This window comes from Hetaerina americana, unplaced genomic scaffold (genome assembly GCF_022747635.1).
Source record: "Hetaerina americana unplaced genomic scaffold, ioHetAmer1.1.p SCAF_1409, whole genome shotgun sequence".
NCBI lineage: Eukaryota > Metazoa > Arthropoda > Insecta > Odonata > Calopterygidae > Hetaerina > Hetaerina americana.
In genome coordinates this window covers 1-22,362 of record NW_027286525.1, presented here as the reverse complement: position 1 = coordinate 22,362, position 22,362 = coordinate 1, and the positions used below count along the sequence as shown (strand labels likewise).

The following is a 22,362-nucleotide window of genomic DNA, read 5'->3' as shown; positions in this document are numbered from 1 at the left end:
GTTATGAGACGTTTGCGTGAAGCAATTCGCCGAAAGAGACCAGAAATGTGGGCAGAAAACTCGTGGATTTTGCACCATGATGACGCACCGTCGCACAGTGCTATCATTATTCGTAATTTTTCGACGAAAAATGCAACAAATACCATCCAACAGCCACCGAATTCACCTGATTTGGCTCCCTGTGACTTCTTTCTGTTCAATCGAGTTAAAAAACCATTACGGGGAACGCGTTTTAGCAGCCGAGAGGAAGTAATGGAAAAATCGCAGGAAGCACTGATGGACATACCGAAAACAGAATATAAAAAATGTTTCGAGGATTGGATCAAGCGCTGGCATAAGTGTGTTGCAGTCGATGGGGATTACTTTGAAGGGGACAATATAGATTTAGATGAATAAACTTGTATTTTTAATTTTCTGAATAAATTCCGGGAAATTTTTGATCAAGGTAGTATATATGCAGTTGAACCAATGGGCACAGCTTTAGCCAACGTATTTTCACGTGGTTAACTTCCCTGCGAAGGAAGAACTTAAACCATAGTGCGCCACAATCATTACGTACAGGAAATGTGAATTCATGAATTATTTTTTAACTGGATTTGTTTGTCAACTTTAAAATCTAGTTGGAAGCGAATATCTCTGAAATTGCAAGTACAACCCGGTCAGGTTGAAGTACATAAATGTTATCACTGGCACACAACGTTGGATAGCTGATGAATTCATTCATATATTAAATTTTTTATTTAATTCTTAAGGACGACTACATAAAAATTTAATAAAATAACCCTCTGATAATTCCATTGGGTCAACGAAATTCGTTACCCCATTAGTATGGTTCTATGTTCAAGTGACTGAACAATAGAAAGCAGGTATACACAGTAAAGTTTAATTTAGGTTGATGTGCGGGTTTTCCATACTCCAAACCTCTGGTACATGATGTAAATTCCTATAGACTTTCATTTTAGATTTATTTTACTTCTAAAATATAATAACTAACGGCATTAACGTGTAAGGATTACGTAATACTCGTACTTATTAGGATACCCGTGGAAGAAAAAAATGCTTATATATCCACATGCTTTCTGGAATGAAACAGGATTTTCGTGAAAATTTACGATTTATTCCTCTCAGACAGGTTTTAATTCTGCCAGATTAAAAAAACAATGCCCAAACCGAAATGATAAATGGGCGATTAAGCGAAAATTCTTGCGGTGAAATTCGATTTTCTCAGTCCAGCCCGGTCTGCGCATGAAGGATGTGAGGGAACGTTGGACTTGCGTCCGAAGAAGAGAGCGAATGGACTCGTTACTTCGCGTGATAGTCATTTTTGCTGGCCGAGGAAGCCGGTGTTGCGGGAGAAGAGGAGGTGTTCCCGTGTTCCTTGACCGGCTATGATTCAACTTCAGGATTTTCACCCAAAACCTAACTATACATTATGAATTTCCTGCGGTGACTTTTTTTACGATGGTTTGCTCCAGAAAAAGTCACTTGGGTTGGGAATTGAACTACGTACCTTTCACTAACCGGGAAAATTTTCAGAACAGCCATTGTTTGAATTTGAGGCAGCCGGAATGAACCTTAATGCGGAATAAAATGCCGTTGATGAACTCTGTGGGTTCTCTATCAGATGAAATAATTGACAACAGGTAAAATAAAAAATTTTCCTTAGTTGGCGATACAGAATCCATATCCAACGAGGGATCTCGTAAGCCTGGGTTCAAAGTCGTGGGTTTTAGGGCACCAGCCATACCACAGCACTACTATTGGTTCCTAAATGCTTTTGAATATATATTAGCTCATCCACAATAACAATCGCATACATACACACACAGGTTTATATCTACATCATGTAATAATTGATTAAATCATTAGTCAAATTCCAGAGAAACTGCGGGAGATGCCGCAACAGTAACTTTTAACGGAGTCATCCGCTAATGTGTATTTCAATGCAACAATTTCAGAGTGTATAAATCATTCGCCTTGAGTCAAGCCGAATGATTTTTACACTCTGAAATTGTTGCATTAAATCATTTGTATTTTCTATAAGTGAATACATTCGGATGCTTGGATTCGATTTTGTTACGCATGCGTATCGTGCGAGGGAAGAACGAATTCTTGTATCTGTCGGTGACGGCGTTGCTCTCCCTTATTTTATCCCTGCGATCAATTCTACCGCTATGTTTCGGTGCCATAATAAATTCCTAGGTTTCACTGGAAAATGTCGGTGTCCTGTACCTTTCTAACACTATGAAGCCTTTCCTGCTCTCTTCGAGAATCAAGAGGCTCCAAACCTAATTCCTCCAACATTTCCGTCACGGATACACTCTTCGCGCAGCAATTGCTAACAAATCTAGCGGATTATCCATACTAAAAAGAAAGACTCGTACTTTTCCGCAGATTTTATTCTACGGTACAACGCCCAACACGACACTTTGTAATGAGCAATTGTTCCCATACCCCTCCCCACTCCTCTCAGAAAAACTAGCCTGGAAATGGTCAAAACAATCCATCAACGCACCTGCGAGCCCCCACCCCTCTCAAATCCTTCCAACCCTCCCCGCCCCCACTCTGTCCTGAGGGTATATATTCTTGCTCTGTCGGTTTTGCAAATTTGTACCTGATGATGCCGCAAGTCGGTGAAACGCGTTGTACCGTATAATAAAATCTGTGGAAAAGTACGAGTCTTTCTTTTTAGTATGGATATTAAATACTTCCACGAAGTGAAGCCTGAAACAATAGAATATACTAGCGGATTATCTCTGACCCTTTTCCTAATGTCCAACAAAATTTAACTCTAATAATTCACTTTCAACACATCCATCGGCGCGGGTCCCTCGATGAAGTGAAGCGATCCAATATTTCGGAAATTTTAATTTCGCAAACCGACTGTGCCTGCACGCAAGCCGCTATGAAGGTGAGCGAGATGAGGCATTCCATAGGCTCAGACACCAAACATTGCGCATCCTCATTACATTGCAGCACTGAATAAAAAGGTTGAATATGCCACTTGCTATCTCGCGCCAAGTTCGGGACAGAGACACCCACGCGGAGCAATCCGGAAATAAAATGAGCATGGAAAGCAGTGGGAGGGAAATGGATACCATATCGGCAATTGTACCTCTTTGCCCTTGATACTTGGGACGTGGTCGTGATAATGAACTCCCACTGAAATCACAAAAAACGCAGCAGAAGAGGCATTAACTTTTCTCGTATCCTCTGTATCATTATTCACTCAGCTTACCACTTACTCGTGCATCGCTTCAAATGGATATGCCTTTTTTTACTTGTTTAGTGTTGCGAGCCTAGGTTCCATTGGATAAGTTTAATTTTGTTCTTTTAAAAATCGGTAAATATACTCATCTCGATACTTTTTGTAGCATTTAAAGTCATTATAACTGCCTGATATAACGTAAGGGAAAGAGATTACTAAATGGAGGTTTTTTTATTAATTATTGCAATAGGCTCCCAAAAATGTACGTACTATCATGATGACGAATTTTCTCTCCTGCATCATATATCTTAGTGGATGACACAAAGGAAGAGGAAGTGGTTAGGTTTTTCTGAATGGATGTTTTTGAATATTATTTTCAATAGGCTCGAAGAAAAATATGCGTGTGGAGCAGCGGTGAATTAATCAACTCTCCGACACGCTTGTCTGCCAAACGTACAGAAAAAAAAATTAGTTCGAGCGAAAGTATTACTTCCATCGTTTCGGGCCACAACCTCTGAGCCGTAAACAATAGAGACGGGTCCTAGCAGAAGCTTTGGGGTCCACAAATAACTGAAGCTCTAAGAAAATAACTGTTGACTTTCCAGTACAAAAACCGCTTCGATGGCAGGAAAAAATCTAACCGCATTTTATTATGTAATTATTTACTGCCTATTTCAGTATTATTTCATGGGATATTGTCTTGGGAGTTCCTTGGTGAAAATATTTTATTTCTGTTTCAATCCTTGTGAAAGGATAGAAGAAGTTGATTGTCAACCTTAAATGAATACACCGACCATGGTGACAACCGACAGTGATACTATTTACCTTGACGATGAAAAAATATCTTTAAATAATGGTCAGTGTATTGATTAAAGCGTGACAATTGACTTACTTGTCCTTTCGTTATGATTGAAATTATTTTTTTCACCTTTGTCACCATATAGGTATCATATCGACCGAAACAACGGCCGAGAAAATAATTCGGCGTTAACTATGCCTGAAATTTAGAGGGTGAATTATTTTGGAACCAGAGTCGTAATAATTAAAGTTGGTGGCAACACTTCTTGGGTAAAACGAGCTATGTGTCCATTTCCACTAAAATAGTTTCCCTTCGAGAATGGCTACGTCTTGCGAGTCGCGAGAATTGTAGGCGACGCAAACGAAAACCCTTATCACTTCGCCACGACGTGAATTAACCGAGCCGTTTCCCATTTCTCTATTTCCACAGTGGCGGGCGGCGGTCACTCCGACCGCGCCAAGAGAGCCATCTTCGGCTGGGGGGATCAGGAGGGGATCAAGACGCGGGCCAAGCGGAGCATCCTGGAGGGTTTCACTTGTGTTGGCTGCAGGGCCGCCTTCACGGGTCTCCGCACCATGGTGACGCTGCGACAGAGCAACGACAGCATCAAGCGGGCGGCGTCCTTCGCCTGCCGCACCCTCCGCTTCCAGTCGGACAAGGTCTGCGACGCGATCATGGAGCAGTACGTGGTGAGTGTGCCCTCCTCATTGACCCTCGAAGTTATGAAGGAGGGTGAGTGTAATAACTACTATTGCCAGCTCTGCTACCTTTCCACAAATGGTCCGTTTCTTATGAGTACGTACATTTACAGTATATTTAATATTAACGTAAGTTTAAACGAAGTACTCTAAATTATATCATTTAAGAACCGATCTTCGGATTGGAATAGTCACAGAGAACTTTTTTTTTCACAGAGACGTTTTTAAGCACAAAATTACAACTGGAGAAGCTCGAGATCAATTACTTTATTCTCAATTTGTTGGGGATTCATTTTTCCGTGTTTTACCTGAAAATTCAGGAGAGCAGTAATACTGCTCAAGGAGAAGATGCTATACCTAAACCGTTTACCATAACCATAATTATAGATCGCTCATTTAAAATTTTTAACAAATATTAATTTTAGAACACTAATATATTGATGGCACGATTATCAAACCGGATAATTAGTCCAATTGAAATAGCTTCCCATGCCTCGATGAAGTGGAAAACTCTCTTATACCTGTATTCGATGTGCATAAAAATATTAAACTCTGCCGTCTCTCGTCCAAGTGCACCATCAATATTCTAACCTTATTTATACATAATAAATGTAAATATTTACATACAATACGTAAAAAAACTTGCATGAAACAAATTTATAACTTCAGAGGCACTTAAAATCGTATTTTATCAATCTCACAAACACATTAAACAATATTTTCACCAATCAAAGATATATTTAGAGAAAACTAACCTATTACGAAATTTTCACAAGATTCGATCGAATCTCAATCTCTGCCAGATCATATATGGAATGACCATCATATGTTTTTAATCTGCATGTCAGTAATCTTCAGCTCACCTTCCCTTCTGTTAATTCATTTACTGCCTTTTCACTCTATTTTCTCTCATTTTTACCGACTTTCAGTCCTTGCGCCCCTTCATTACCCTCGTGAGCCTCGTTATCATTTATTTCGTCCAAGAAATTCTTTACGAAATCACTGTCACTCACGTTGAGTTAATCCATCCGTTTCTTATGTTGCCCATTGTGTTCCACCATAGTTTCTCTTGACCTAGTATTTTGTGCCCCTATTCATTTCCCAATTTTCCCGTCCTCCTAATATTCAAGGATATTCTCTAGCGTAACGCTATGAAAGCTTCTAACCTCCTGATCGTCCGTTTCTGGTCCTCATAATGCCACGCTCCATCTGCACTTGGCGTTTCACATAACACTTCCTTGTTTTTCGACTCTTGTTTATGCAGAGTGAAAATTCTGGCATGACAGCAGTTTTTAATACCATCTAAAAATCAAGCACAAACTAACAGAGTTTTGGGGACAACGCTTTCCACAGCTGTATTATTTTGTCCTGTACGTCCATTGTGACTCGTCCATTCCGCATTAACTTACTACTAAGGTCTAAGGAGGTAACTGATGCTTCACTGCATAAGTTACCTTCTTGTCAGTACTGATTGTTTGAGTTTTTCAACTTGTTAGAAATAATTTTGTTTGAAATGAAAATTAAAATAAATTTAATTTCTATACGAATGATAGCGTGTAGTAAATTAGATTTTTTTGATGTGATAGAATTTTTGAAACTAAAGTAAAGGTAACAAAAAATTTTCGGAGGGAAAATAAGCACAAAACACGTGATCTATGAAGCTAAACAAAATTCTAGTGGAAACTCAACCATTTCAAAGTGTAAAATTCATTCACCTTGACAGGGAATCGAGCCCGGATCCCTTGACGACAGTATCTGAAATGCCTGCAGTGCTCACGGCAACGAATAAGATTGTGGCATTGTGTGTACAGTATTTTGTCATAACAATTTCCTCTAAAGTTCCTTTCCTCAAGTTCCTTTAAAGCCCCTAAAATTTCAGTGTAATAGGTAGAGTAATTGGCTGAAGTACTTGGCCAGATATCCGGGTTCGATCCCGGTCAAGGCGAAAAATTTTCAGACTTTGAAATGGTTTTATTTTAATGCACATTAGTGGATGACTCCGCTAGAGTTACTATCGCAGCATCTTCCGCAATTCTTTTAAAATCCTTCATGTGTGTATGCGGCCTTACATCCCTTCGATTCCACATATTTTCAAAAGATCTTCTAAGTCCCCCATTTAGTATGGAAGTAGTAACTCATGGAAAAAATGGTCGAACAAACCACAGTATTGGTATCCATGTTTCAGGGTGTGGATGTGTACCGAAGTAACTAGTTACAAATGTGGATCCCATTAGAGTGTGCACTGTACACTTCGTCTCGTGTATGTATCCAGGGCAAGTGACTGCTAACTTAATTTCCGGAATAATAATGTACATACATGTATACCAAGGCGAATGGTAAATGTTCACATTTTAATTGCCCTCTAATCCATCTCCCAAATTGTCTGGAGAAAAACATTTTGTCCAAAAGAAGTACACCCCTCGATTGTACGAAAAAAATACTCTCCTACTTTGAAGCCATCAAATGAGCAGAAATGATAATTTCAGATGTCCGACTCATGGGCACAGAATGACTCGACACTTGCTTCATCACAGTCCCCATCACCTAAGAACTTCATTTAAAAAGCAATGATTTTTTCCTCCCGAATCTCTCCCCTCGGCCGGCCGCGCATTAAGCGCGTGAATATTACGAGTGGCTTCGGGAAGCGGGCCAAGGACCTCCCTCCACCAGACCCTCCGCGATTGACATCTCCTCTTTCTTTCCGACAGCCGGAATTCGTGTACATACTCCGCACCAGGCCCAACGTGGACGCTCCCATGGTGTGCTCCATCGTGCTGCAGGGGTACCCGTGCAACGTCATGGACCCAAGGCTCGACTGGTCAGTCAATCTACCTGCCCCACCCCGGGCGGCGAGGTCATACCGAGGACGGGGGAAGATAAGGTCGAGGAAGATGGTGTCCAGCAGGGTGAGTGGAGAGGGAAAAGGGAAAAACCAATTTATACGTCCGCAATCTACCCAATTTCTTTAACCAATCCAGTGCGCTGTCACCATGATGGCCTCCTGGCTTTAGATATCCCGACCCTGCAATTTCTTTTCAGGTGTCAGGAACTTTGGTGCGATTATTTCTCCAGTTGATCGGCATCCGCCGGCATCGCCAGCACATATCTTACTTCTGTAACCTTGGTATTTTCCCCTTTTGCTCTTGAACAGCATTACAAGGTGCATTCACGTTCTAAGGTATCCTTATTTATTTCTCGGAACTAGAGTTGATAGCTAGATATGTTCGAGCTTAAAATAAGGAAGCACTCATTATGAATACAACACATAGAGTGCCGCAATGTACAGCGCGCAGGGTTCGTATAGCTGCCGCGGGAGTCAGAAGCGTTTTCAATACTGAAAACGTCGTCGTTTAGTGAACAGGAACAGCGTGTAGTCAACCTTTTCTCCACTAGCATGTTTTTAACACCCATCGAAATTGATCGTCAATTGAGTGAGGCAGGCGTAAATATGTTATAGATGGGAAAATACGCTTAAGTTCGAAGCATTGGACGCGGTCCATCAGAAATTTTCCAGCGGGCAAAAGGAACCCCGACAGTAACTTTCTCGGTGGCCATGAAATTCTGGCGTCGACGTCATGAAATAAGTGTACGTATGCAGAGAGTTTATGTTGAAAAGTAACAGAAAGTTCAACTTTATAGTTTCAGTAAAAAATTAGAAGACCTTAAAACGCTAAGCCATCTCATACCTCCCCGTAATTAAAGTAGACGAAAGTTCGAAAGTGATATCCGAGGCTTCTAAGGAAACATATCTTCGACTCATACAAACCGGGATTTATTTCATAATAAACGTAATAAAATCGTAAGAGTACTTCTGGCAAGTACTGTGATGACGACAGCAACAACGACTTGTGTTACTGTGTGATGACAAAGCATGAACAAAACCACATTTCTCTAGATTAATGAAAGTATTATGTACAGACACGTCACCTAGCATAAATGTGATCCTTTAAAGGACGGCCACTCATTCCTATACTCTCATATCCGAATTTTTCCAGAGTTTGCTCCCAAATATTTGGAATATGATTAAGTTAATGTGTGAGTCATCCCTCGCAACGGCGCGTTTCGCACTGCTGTCGGTCCTCTGCAAGGACCGTCTGCAAGGACCCTCTTGGTGATCTGCGACCTACACCAATACGTCTCTCGACTCAAAGGACCGTTGTTTGCATCGGGCATCCGAAATACGCATAACATAATCCCGACGTTTTAAAAAACAATTCAGTGAATGTAATTGAATAAAACAAGAAGAATAAACACTATGATGAAAATTTACAATTTTACCGATTTGCTTGAGCATACATTTTATCTCTCGTTTGTTCGACAGTTTGTGTGATGTGTAATGCAGCTTTCCAAAATGTCACTGTTCGTTACATTTTTTTCCACGAAATAAAAGTCAGTTATATTGGCGAATGATCAAGCATTGTATAGTTAACCGTGAGGCGTAACAGTTACCGATCTTAGGAGTGTTTTGACCCAAGATGGTCGATGTAGTAGGGGTATAAGAAGAAGAATTGCGTTCAGCAAAGAAGCTTTCACTAGGAGGAGGGAATTGATGATAGGATGAGTAAGGTTGTTGAGAAAATACAAGTGAAAACTTTGGTACGGAGCGTGGCTCGGCTTTGGTACGGCTCGGAAACTTCGTCATTGAATCAACATAGTAGGCGCAGATTGGAGGCTTTGGAGATGTTGTGGGGGGGGGATGAAAAAGATAAAATTGACGAAAAGGAAAACAAACGAAGAAGTATTGGAAATAGTAGGAGACAAGAGAGGGTTGTTTGGAAGAAATCCAAAGAAGGGAGGAAAGATGGATGTAAAGCATTTTGAGTGGAATGTTGAAGATTGTTCATGAGGAGAGAAAGTTTAGCAAACGAGGTAGAAGGAAGCAAAGGGTATGTTTGTTGGACGGAATAAAGGGAGGTAGAAAGTATGTACAATTGAACACCAGTTTAATGTAGTTTTGGGTGTCAGATTGTGTCTTGTTAGACGAGTTAAAGAAATGTAGCTATGTTCAGTCTGAGGGAATGTTAAACCTACCTTAAATGGTAGAATACTAAATAATAATAATAGTACGAAAACAAATCCCATGGTTGTATTAGGCTACGTCACGGGAAAACGACATTTGATTTTCGTATCCCGGAGGTGGTATCTCTGCTCTATAGGAGAGTCTTGCGTTCTTTCCAAGCATACCGTCTGTATGATAGCAGCATATAAGTCTGTGCCTCCCTTGGTTAGAGTAGACATTTTTCGACGTCAGGTTTCCCTGCTTCTCTACTTCTTTATTCTCCCCTCCCATCAATCACGTCACCTTTGCTCGAAGCACGCAAATACTCGACATTCACGTAGCGAACGTTCATTGAACACATTCCCCGGAACTTCGAGGATACCCATGGAAAGCTGCAACCCGGGTGTATTACAATCAAATTCATCCAATCGCCAGCTGTCTATCCTTACTTCCTGCTTCCCAGGGCTGATATATTTTAAAGTCTGGCTCTTTCCCTCACCTACAAGTTTGCCATTATTACAGGCGAAAAAAAGCTCATGCAAGTATTCCCTAAAAGAATCTCCCGTACAAAGAGTGAGACGTGAATACAATTTTAAAATTTCCAAGTTCCCTATTTTGAAAATAACCTACTTAATGCGGTCTTCTTGATTCGGAAAGAGCAGAAAAAACTGCAAAAATATCGAATAAAATAAACTCGGTAAAGTTTGCAAAACATTTTATTTCCCGATATAGGTTTTTAACTTACACAAAATTCATTTTCAAGGCTTGGCTTTTGTTATACAGGTTGCAACATTGGTCGGGGGAAATCAAAACGTTTAAAAACTTCACTGAATTCATTTTATTCATAAAATGAAGTATCTACCTAATACATAATGACAATTTCAAAAATAATATCATAACCTAGAAGTAACGAAAGATTCCTCCGGGCATATGACCCACCTGACCAAACCAGCCAGTTCGAATTCCTTGAACTATATGCTTTGCGTGATACCCTTTCCATTTAACTCCACCGGCAAATTTTCAAAAATCCCCACGAAAAATGGCAAGTTTCCACCTGGCGTATTTCGTTGCCATGAGCAAAGAGAAAGTTATAATGAGTCTTGGTCAGAATCCACGGGGTTTGATTGCGATTCCACGACCCGAATCACATTACAACCCAGCTCGCAACGGGATATCTAATTAGGGTACTTGATCGTACGAACTCAGCAATGAACAACCGAAAAGAACCATCGGGAATCAATCTATTAGTATTCATCCGGAAGTCGAATATCCACTGATAATTCTTGCCCGTGGCCAAATTGTCGTAATATTCCTCCCGATCGACAATGGGAAAAAAATTAATATTCGCAAGGTGCTGCTTGATCCCTTCTAAACTCATTGTAAAAGTTTTGGAGAGTGTTTCATTGAACGATCAAGCCTCCTGTATTTCAATTATTCTATCATTTTCATTTCACCGTTCCCAAAAATTAAGTTCATGGACAATAAACGTCGCGGTACAAATTTCAACGCACACGCACCGGTGAAATGATTTCCAACTGACGCTTCAACCTCCCGACATCATGGAAAAGTAAAAGTGAGATGGTATTTCAATTTAGCCGACTCACATTCAGAACTCGCCTCGTGCAAATTTAACCCGTCTGAGAACGATATTAGACAGTGTCCGGAGGAGATACGCAAGATTGGTCACAAATTTTTCTTTCCGGGAGAAAGGAGCTCTTACCATCTCTTAATAAAAATGAGGATGGGACGTCAGAATTCAATCGAGAAGGTAGTATCCAGCCAGAACCTTTAAGAAAGGATTAGGACACTCGAATTTGATTCTGAAGCCGAAGGAATAATTACGGAAAAAATTACCTTAATCACGTTAACAGACTGGTTCACTCAGATTAAATACAGGCGTTAAGACTACCGCACTGATAGATTTTGTCCACAGGTGATCGCGTCATTCGCGTTCACAACTGGGGCCAAATTTTCGGATGCTGCCGATGCACAGTTAAACTTCAATCTCTGGTTAAAGCCAAAAATCAGTTTTATAATCACAAGTTAAGTCCAAGCCAACGATTTATTTTTCGTTAAATCACCAAAATATGGCATTGACACGGTTACCGGGGTCAATAGCCAGCAGTAAGAATTATGCATAGCAGCGACCTATTGACAACCTCCACGTTAAATAGCGATTGAATTTGTCGATGAATGTGAAAACTGAATTTAAAAGGACTGATTCATTACTTGATGCAATTTTTTATGCATAAGTTATAATATTATATTACGTATTATGATGATTAGAATTTATGAAGCATCTGAGATTAATAATGTAAAATGAAATAAAGAGAGAACTATACGTCTTGTGCTTACGAGTTTAATATCATGCGAATGAGTAAATCTCCATTGTTTTTTTTATCAAGTACCGTCCTGTTCCCGAAGGACTCTTGGTCTTTGGGGAATAGACATTTTATTTGATTCTTAGTTTCTTGAGTGAATATTGAGTTCATCATGTCCTTAGCCCAGCGGCACGGCGTGTGAAAATTACACATTCAGGACAGTTGAGGGGAAGATAATTCGCATTTACCAGGAAGATTGTTATCCTCATCCATTCTTTGCCATCTCATGCATTCAAAAACTCACACAGACGCGATTCCGTTTTGGGAATCCGAAGACATCACCAAGCTTTTTGAGTCCAATACCCTTTGGTCCATGTCTCTATCCTGCTATGAAGGTTCGGCCCCGCCTTAGCTTCTTATATGAGAATTTAATTGAGATTATTAATTGAAGGCCGGTGTCCCAAAACCCCACGCCTCGAGCCCTTGTGATGACCTTCTGGATATGGTGTAGATGTGAATCAATTCCGTCTCGCGTCAACGCCTCTATGACGAAGATTTACGGCAAGAGATAAATAAAAAAAACCTGTTTAACTGATGTTTTTAAGAAGAGCGGATTTTTTTTCGAAAAGCGATGGATCTGGAAAATGATTACAGAGCGCACACACTTTCGGCGCGCCCGAGAGTGACGCTTCCGGAAAACGATACCATGGAGGAAGACCGTTCGGAAAATTGATTTCCTGTAAAAACGTGTCCAACCCGGGGGCCTAATCATTTAAAGTTGTTCCTGATCACAGAGTGATTGCCACGCACCTTTTCCTTTCAATTTCACGCGTTGTAAATCGCATATTTCTACAGCACTTTTGCATCCGCAAAGATTTTCACTACACACGTGTGCGTTGACTTCTGACGTCGTATATTTAAAAGTTCGAAAATAAGTGACGCTCGGTTTGAAATTTTGATTAAATCCATAATAGTCACACGTGAAATTAGGCGTAATGGCATCACGCCAAATCTTAAGTTCCGGTATCTTACGGAGAAAAACTTCGTACAGCTTATTTAAAAAATACACGAATGAAATAAATAGAATAAGAAATTAAGAGTCTTTAATTTTATTTCTCCTCATGATATTTGAAGATATATGATATTTGAAGATAAATGCACGTTCAATTATGGAGCACGTACACGGCCGGTAAGAGCGTGAAAATGGGTGGCCATGAGGAATTTTGAATGTTTTGAAACATGATTACACTTTGCTCAACCTGATCCATTTAAAATATATTGCTTTTTTTTGTTCTTATGATGAAAGGCAGAGATTATTATTTTGGGGGACGGCGGCCGTTGCGTTTGCGTTGCGTTTAGAATGGTCGGCAACTTGAAGGCGAGCTAGGAACAAGATCGGACATAATCCAACCGTAAAGTGGACCGAAATCGAAGAAAAAAGCTGGGCAAAAAGCCTATCTTGGTCGTTTTAAAAACATATATTTATACAAATTACAACGCACCCAATGTTTCTGAGCTCCTGAATTCGATTATGATGGCAGTGAGATTGTAGATCCTCCAGCGGGTCCTTTGAGGAAAAAATGGCGGTATCGGTATTATAAATCCCTTCAAATATTAAATTGTGGGTTAAGTAAAATGACTGTAAGTAGGGATGTACTTTGTTACTGCGAGAAATCATGAAATTCAGTGGTAATATTGATTCATACCTACCCGTTATTTTTAATTGCGCACCGATACGGAAGCATTTAAGTAAGCGATTATTTTTAGTTAATTCTTAATATCGGAGTTTGTTTAAAAGGTATAAATTTTCCCAAGATAAAATTTAAAAATTTTATTTTCAACTCTTCAAGGAACGATTGTATGGTTAAACGAAGATGGCCCCGTTCAGTTTATTTAAAAATTTCGTTTTAACTTTTTGCATAATCCTTAAGACAGTACGCCAGTTAAAATACTACATTTGGGCCGTCCGTATCAAAGATCGGAAACTCGTCAAACGTCTTTCTATATTTTAGATTCCCGCCAGAGCATTGATAGCTCATACTAAATGACACTGACTCATATAATGGATTTCATACATTCCTGTAATTTTTTGAGAGTACATATATATACATACATATATATTATCAATTTATTGAATTATATATACATATATATAATCAATTTATTAAATTATATATACAAATAATATTAAAATATATCAATATATATGCATAGATATTTATTGATGATAATTAACATTTCTAATCTGGTCTAAAAGTCTCATATCTTCCGGAATAACCTGGATACGAGACAGATACTCTTTGATTGAATGCAAGTTTCATTCAATGCACGTTAATTTAATAATTCATGCTGGGGCTGCAAGTAGGAATAATGTGTGGAGGCATTCTATCATTCTTATAATGTATCATTCAAGATATTTTATCGAGTATACAGGTGTACCTGTAAGTGGGTTCCGAATGGGTAAGTGGGTTCCGAGCGGTCTCTACCGATTATTGTCTTTACGCATCGCGAGAACTTCCTCTTTTGCGTATCTGGTATATTATGCCCTATTACATTTCTGCCAAATTTGAATTTCATGGTAATAAATGGGCATGAGAACTAGTATACTGAGTCACGGCTGATATTCTGTAATACCGGCATTGAAATAAGTTTTAAGTGGATAAGAGAAATTAGTCTTTGGGCGCTAGGTCTAAGTCAACCGTTAGAGTGAAAGGTTCGAGATATAAGCGATACCTTTCATCAAGTAAGACTTTTGGATTTGAACTTTAATCAAGTTTAATTCCTTTTCCAGAAATTTTGTCAACACTGAAGCACGGAGAGCCTGTGGCACCTCGTATATATTCAGTTTTGCAGCACATACTTGTTTCCAAACACAAGATTCTATTCTATCATTTCAATAATTCATGCCTGAGCGTACAACTTAAGTGCATGCTGGTGTAGTTTTTTTCATTAACGTTTTCTTTTCAAACTGCTTCCTCATTAGCAGGTGGCTCGGAACGATGTACTGAGTTCGGGACCGTTCAAAGTGATCCACCTCACCGACATCCACTGGGACCCTCAGTACCTCGAGGGGAGCGTCAGCAACTGCCCGGATCCTCTGTGCTGTCGAGCCGAGAGTACGCCCGAGACCAGCCCTGCTAAAGTCGCCGGCCACTGGGGAGACTACGGCTTGTGCGACATACCGTGGAGAACCGTGGAAAGTGCCCTCGATCACGCATCTCATGTGCACGGGGTACGTACCATTCAATCCCTTGCCGGCTTGTTCCAAAAATACTAGTATGTTCCATAGTTGTTTAACTGCGAGAGAACCCTGATTTATTTTTCTTAACAGATAATCAATCCAAAATCTTGATTTGATAAGGGGGGGTGAGCCCACAAGGTTAAGGGAGTTAAGCCGCGAGGCCCCATGGTGGATCTCCAGAGGCGTACTGTACCTCCCGTCATAAACCAGATGAATAACAGGAACGATGAATTATTATTCGATAAAGATGGCAACGTTGAACCCCAAATGACGCGATTCCTGACGCTAACCAATCATTGGAGTTGTTCTCAAGATCCTCATGTTTCCTGACACATTTTTATTTTTAAGTAAAGGAAATCGATAAGTGACCGGCGGATAAGTGAAACATTTTGGTTGAACATACCTGGTATTTGATTTTGTCACGACACAACTTGGATAAAATCTTCTCAACTCAGGGTTTCATAGTCGAAAGAGTTTTCGCCCCAATGCATTAACATCGGTGCCACTTCATTAAAAATACTTCTCTTTAGAGTTGAAAAGTAACTCATATGTTAAAACAAGCGCACAAAAAAGATGATTTTGCTTAAAGATAACAAACATCGAAGACCTGGCAAGAAATGAGCTGTGAGTGTGTTCCAACACATGCACACAACTCACTGTTGTTCTCGGATTGTTTGTTATAAATATGTCCTTAAATTAAAAATTATGAAAAAATGTACATTTTATAATGTACTTTAAATGAATCTCAATAGGAAAGTTAAAAATGGGTAATTTATTAATCGGGTGGTATCGGAAAAAATCGTGACCTACGCATGTTTGTTGTGAATTTTATTTATATTTCTGTGCTCAGCTTAAGTGATATTTTCAGCCAAAAGGAAATGAATATGCAAAATGCGTATTGAGGTATATTTACAAGTCGTGATATTTGTGAAACCTAAATAACAACGCGTTTGCTGTCTTATGCCTCGGGCGTTCTTACTTCGTTGGTGTCCTCTTTATCTTTTCCATTTCGTATGGCATCAATTCTCACTCCCAAGATATCCATTCCACTTTTGAGTGCATCTTTATGGCGTGAATTCGTTTGAAGTTAAAAAAATGTTATAAATGATAAATAAAAAATGACATTCATTGCGTTTGTGAGCGATGTGCATCGAACGTCTTCATTTATGATGGCGTCCTGAAGATATGTGCCAGAGGAGAAAATCGCTTCATTGAGGGGCGATGGTGTCATAGCTGACCCGTGAGCACGCCTCTAGGGAGTATGAAGTTTACGCATCCATAGTGAGGTGGACTTAATCCCAGGTCGCCGACCATTCATCAAAATTCTAGCGACCAGGAAATCACACATCGTAGTTGTAACGAGGCTACCGGAGATACAGTAGGGAGATGATCAAAGAGCGATACTACCTTTCACTAGCTAGGCATAATTTAGAATTTAAATTAGAATATACTGCTAGTTCATGGGATCTTCACGAAAGCGGTTTGACTGGCCAATTAATTCGAGTACAGAAAGAAGGAACTAGGTTTGTAAAAATTTGTCAGGATAAACTTATAAGCATGTCATATCTAGATTATTAGATTAGCTACGTTGAGAATTTAGTACGGAGCGAAGGTTAATGCAGCATTATATATCTGAAATTTTCAAAGTATACGAGGAGGAAATGGTAAAAGAAGCATGGGAAGAACCAGAGATAAGAATGAAATTGGGGAATTCATAAAATCAGATACCTTAAGGGATATATATTCATAGTTCAGCTTTAGTTCGCCAGTCAGCCGAGGGTTTACAAGCATTACTGCGTGCATTAGAAAATCCTACACTAGGTTTCTCAAAGCTACAAGTGCACTTTCAATTTAGGATTTTCTGATGGACATAAATATGCCACAAAACTTATCACATTCACTTCTCATCGTAGTTTTCATTGTTTCCAATTACATTTGCAATTGGTTGTAGAAGAATTTTAAACTTACTAACAGCTTTGAGAAACGGGTCTAACGGTGAGACAGAAGGCTTATCATGATCCCTGGGGTGAAAAGACCACGAAATATGGCCAGAGAAAATGAGAAAACAAAATAAAAACTCAATTTATGATATTGCTTGATAAAAAGTTAGATTGCTGAACGATGCACAAATGACCGGTGGTCAAAATCGCGAGAAAACTGACCTCAGTGGCGGTTTTCGCATTGTGACCGTGTAAAGGTTTGATAAAATGTTTTGTCAATTATGAGCTGGGGAGAAAAATTTGATTGCATGTCGAATAGCTCAGTATTATATAGGAATTTAATTTTTACTCGCCGTTTTGAAAAGTTTTTTGAAAGAAACAAGAAACGATGCAAATAAGAACGAACAATACGAATGACGTTCGTGATCCCTTCGCTAGATCGTATTATTATGTGTGTTTAAAATTTGTGTCACTTTTCAACTCCAAAATGGAGTGATGATGCTGAAATCGCGAATGATGTTACTGTATAAGAGTGAAGACTCCATAGAGCCAAGTTAAAATTTCAATTTTTAAATAATGATCACGTTATAGACGATTTTATCCGAGTTGTGCAATGACAAAACTAAATATCAGACCTGACCATCCAAAATTGCTTCTCTTTCCCACAGCCTACGCATCATTGCGCTTGCTTTAAAATATATATTAAATGCCATCATTTTCGGCGCGCGGTTTTACCTGGCCTGCCAAATATACCTACGGCACAAGTAGCAGTTCATAGAAAACATTTCGAAAGAGCCACCACCTAATATATTCAACTAGTTTTAACTTTGGCGCAAATAAAAAATGAAGAGTTAAAATTTGATATTTATGACTCGATGAATATTTTCTGAACCCTTGGCAATGAGCAAATGAGGCGATGAGCAAAGCTCAATAGCCTAAGACACATTCAAATAATCCCTTTGGATACGCAAAGTTTGGACCCAGAACAAACCTTCCACCGTTTTAGTTAATAGGCAAAAAACCTACGCCATGACAGCAAAGTGATAGCGTCTAATGTTAATCTATTGAGAGAATAAAGTTTGTTTCCAGTGATATCAAGTAAAAAGAGAAACAAAGAAAAACATGGCTTGATAATAGCTTTGGAAGTACATATTAACCTTTCGAGTTGTAAAAATCTTTCCGGTGTACTCTCTTCACGTACTTCCTCTACTTAATTCAAGGAATTAGATACATTTGATAAATGTCGTCATCGTGGCCAAAAATCCGGACGAACTATACTCTTAATCTACTTATAATTAATGCTTATGAAATTTGTATTTATCAAGATACCTGTGAAGAATGAAGTGCATTTTGAATGGAGGTTTTGTTTACATCTCAAACTATCCAACAACAACTCGTACTTAATAAATCAAATTCCAAATTGGCATTGGAGCTGACTTATACTGTGATATCTAATGATTTCCCTGGTAAGTTTGAATATTTCACTCCATTACCTATTTTAAATGATTACGCTCTTTATCCTCTGCTACTCTAGAGGGATGACATTATCAAACTTATGGCAGAGGAGGGAAAAATCGAAAGAACTGTTCTTGTTTCTGAGCGATATGAATTCTCAATGATTACGTTCCTCGTCAAAATAAACACGAATCCGATGCTTTGTTTTGAAATGATTTCTTAAAGAAAAATTCAAAACAAAACAATTGTCAATCATATTCATTGTTTCCGACACCAATATATACACCGAAACAAATGCAAGGAATTCAGTATACTCGTAACCATCGTTTACGACACTAGGAGAAATCTTGGCTCCATCTCCATCACATTCAGAAAGTTTCCGGGTATTACGAGCCCCCCGTATTCAGCACAGTCTCTTCCGAGTACGCATAAAGGAGCGATGAGAGGGAAATTTTGACAACGGTAGATAAATTCATGAGAACTGAACAGCTTTAATATCTTCCGCTCCCCTCGGCACGTCAATTCGCATTCCGCTGATGTAGATTCAATGCCCTTCAAAGAAGCTCGGCAGTGGCTTGGTTTAGAACTGCGCCAGGAAAATGTCGACACCCGAAAGTGTTGTGCATGATGCGCTTCGCTATTTTTTTCAAACTTTGAACATGCAGGCGACTGTAATGCAGGGATAAAATTTCTTCATTTGGTTACGCAATCTCCAAATAACCAATCTTGGGCTAGGCATAATTTTGAGCTCGAAAAATACCTGTATATATGTCCGATTCATTCATCAACACATAACAATTACCAATTGCGGATACGGAACATATGTTCCGCACATGTTTTTTTTAAGCGAGTCCCTCCATTAATTTCGAGTCGAACCGGAAACAAAACATGGCAAAACAAAATTCGTTCCATTCGCAACGGCTCACACGTTTCAGGAAGCAACGGCGACGTCCCTAAAACCAGTTCCGCCATCACCATCCGGGCATTCCGTTCCAGGTATCCCCTACATTACCGGAGTTTTATTTTCCGCCAATTTTCTTTACGCACCTTTTTCCTCTCTCCCACCCTTTCGATGATTTAATATCGACGGGGAAGCGGAAATAATTCCTATCGTCTTCGGGGCATGAACGCTTTTTTTCCCTGTCGAACACCTGGAATCACGCGGATGATGGTCCCTCTCCCAGTCGAGTCAACACTCCTGATTCGATGAATGGACATCCGCGAGCCACAGTTTCCTTTACTCCATCAACCGTTATCCATACTACTACGCCGTGAACAGGTGCGAAGTGGCGCAATGTGTTTCGCATTTTTTTATTTCATTTTCCACCGTACATTTTCCTTCGGACTCGTGCGTGCTACTACCACCGTGGAGGTGATACAAAATGTTGCCCCACTTGACACCAAACCCAGTTGTGTCATCCAAGTTTCGGAAGTGTACATCATTGTCTCGATGCTAATCAGGAAGATCGTTGGTCTATGCTATCGTGGGCATCTTGGAAATGCACAGTAATTTGATCCCAAGAGCGAGCGAGTGTTGATTTCCTTCGCGCCCTCCATCATATCAACCGTGCGCTTTTACTTAGCGCTACGTTCCACTTTTTTCTGAGCTCTAACATTAGCCTCATTATCAATTTTTGTGAAACCCTCAAAGTTGTCAAAACCTCTTCCGTTGATATTCCTTGTCAGAGTTTTCTATGAAAGGTGAGTTCGAGTACCGGAATTTGAAAGTAGCTGTATTTTTAAATACCCCTCCATTCCGGAGATACACAATAATACCTCAATTTATTTTCAGTCGAAATTGTAAACAGCATTCTTATTTCTAAAAACAACGGGTGCCCAAATTGTTAACCCGCGGCTCAAGTTCCGTTGCAAGCAACTTTTAAAATGAAAAATAAACTCCTTAACTCGCTAATCCTAGGCTCCTGTGATGAAACCACAATGCCGAAGTGCATAGGGTACCCAATTAGCATAGTAGCTATAACGGTCAGCGTTGTGTGTGTGTGTCAATATGCCATGGGAACAATTTTAAAAGAGCCTTTAAGAATATCTGTGCCTATTCAAAGATAACGTTAACGATGAATAATATCATTGGATGCGGACGGTCGTAAAAGTTACGAAAATAAATTTAGAAGTATAATATTGGGACTGACTCCTCTCAGATAACAATAGATTTCGCATCGATGCGTAATAATCTTGCAGTATGATTGTTTAATTAGTGTAAATTACGCTTATCAAAAATTATAATTTAATTGATATAGTTATGTATAATTCAATAATTAAAATTAGAGGTGAATATAGCAAAACAATTCATGCGTGATCCAATCACAAACTATTTAGCTGCGGCTTTACCAAATTACCATAGATTTTCGTAGACAAAATATCGCAATACGTGAGGTAACTAAGAGACTCCACGCTGCCATTAGAAAGCTCATCTATATATACGGATAAATTCTAGGTACAACGAAGAATCTGCGCACTATTATATAACTGTTGCACTTGGATCCGAGTTTTCAGCCTGATTTTATCGGAACTTACTCGTCAAATTTCATAATTTTCAATCAATTCCTGTCAGTCGGCATGTATTGACACGGAAATAACTGTTTCCCTTAGTTTCAAGACAGCACATCCTGAATAGATAGGACCTTGGAGAAGTGAAAAAGGTATATAATTACTTCCAACGGCTCGTAATCAAAAAGACCTTTTCCCTCCAGTCAGTCATAGATATTGCGCTAAAAATAGCGAGCAAAACCTTATCGGGTACGTTTCAACAAAATTGAAGCTGAAATCGCCATATGTTAGCGTGAAAGAAAGAAAATATCAAAATGAAAGAAGAAATAGTTTTGGATCGGGTGCAAATTAATCGGAAAATTTACGGTTTACGCATAAGAAAGTTCCTCGTAGGCACTATTTATCCATTGACACCGATAACCCACTTAGTAATTAGTTTGTTTGGTACCTTTTTTGTGTACAGCGGGGCAACATTTCTTTATCTATAAAATGATAATCGTCCACTACAGTATGAAAAATTTCAATTAAAGTGCTCTGACAAGCCACGAGCTATTGAAAATGCTGATTATAAATAGAATAAGTTGGTTAGCAGCGGTTTCCGACCCAGGGGCGTATTTACCAGTACGCCAACTACGCCATGGCATACGGCGGCAGCTCCCAGGGGGCGGCACAAGTCCAGGAATTTTTATTTCATCAGTTTTTTCAATTTTTTTTTTAATGCGAACATATTGATTCAAAATCCCGCGCGTTTTCTTTTTTAGAAAAAAGGTTCCACCATAGGCCGCCAGGAGCGCGAATCCTGTGTTCACATTAGTCATTATCTTGCGAATGATCACGCTATTCCTTTTTTCGCTAGTTCCTGTTGTTAGACGCGAGGACCTTGTGGACACATTGAATTTGGTTCGCATTTTTTAGAGAATTGATTCCTTAAAGGGGCGACAGACATTGACTATAGCGTAGAGCGGCAAATGGGGTTAATACGCCCCTGTTCCGACCGTAAAAAACACAACCTTGAAATTTAGATTGAAGTCTTACATCTGTAATCGCATGAATCAACGAAAAATAGAAAATGATTATCGGATTAAACAAGTTCCTCGTGACAAAGCGCACAAGTGAGACCGCCCCTGGTTGGAATTCTCTTAGAAAATTGATGATAGATAACCTTAATCGCAATCCGTTAAGTTTCATATTAA

The 22,362-nt window shown here is 39.4% G+C and overlaps 1 protein-coding gene across 1 annotated transcript; it reads left to right on the top strand.

Moving 5' to 3' along the window:
* Nucleotides 1-4,436: 4,436 nt before the first annotated feature.
* Nucleotides 4,437-15,257, top strand: LOC139686463 (sphingomyelin phosphodiesterase 1-like; the record flags this gene model as incomplete). Its single annotated transcript, XM_071583647.1, has 3 exons — nt 4,437-4,696; nt 7,414-7,611; nt 15,009-15,257. Coding segments are annotated over 3 exons (707 nt in total), but the record flags the coding sequence as incomplete, so codon positions are not given.
* Between the last annotated feature and the right edge of the window lie 7,105 nt (nt 15,258-22,362).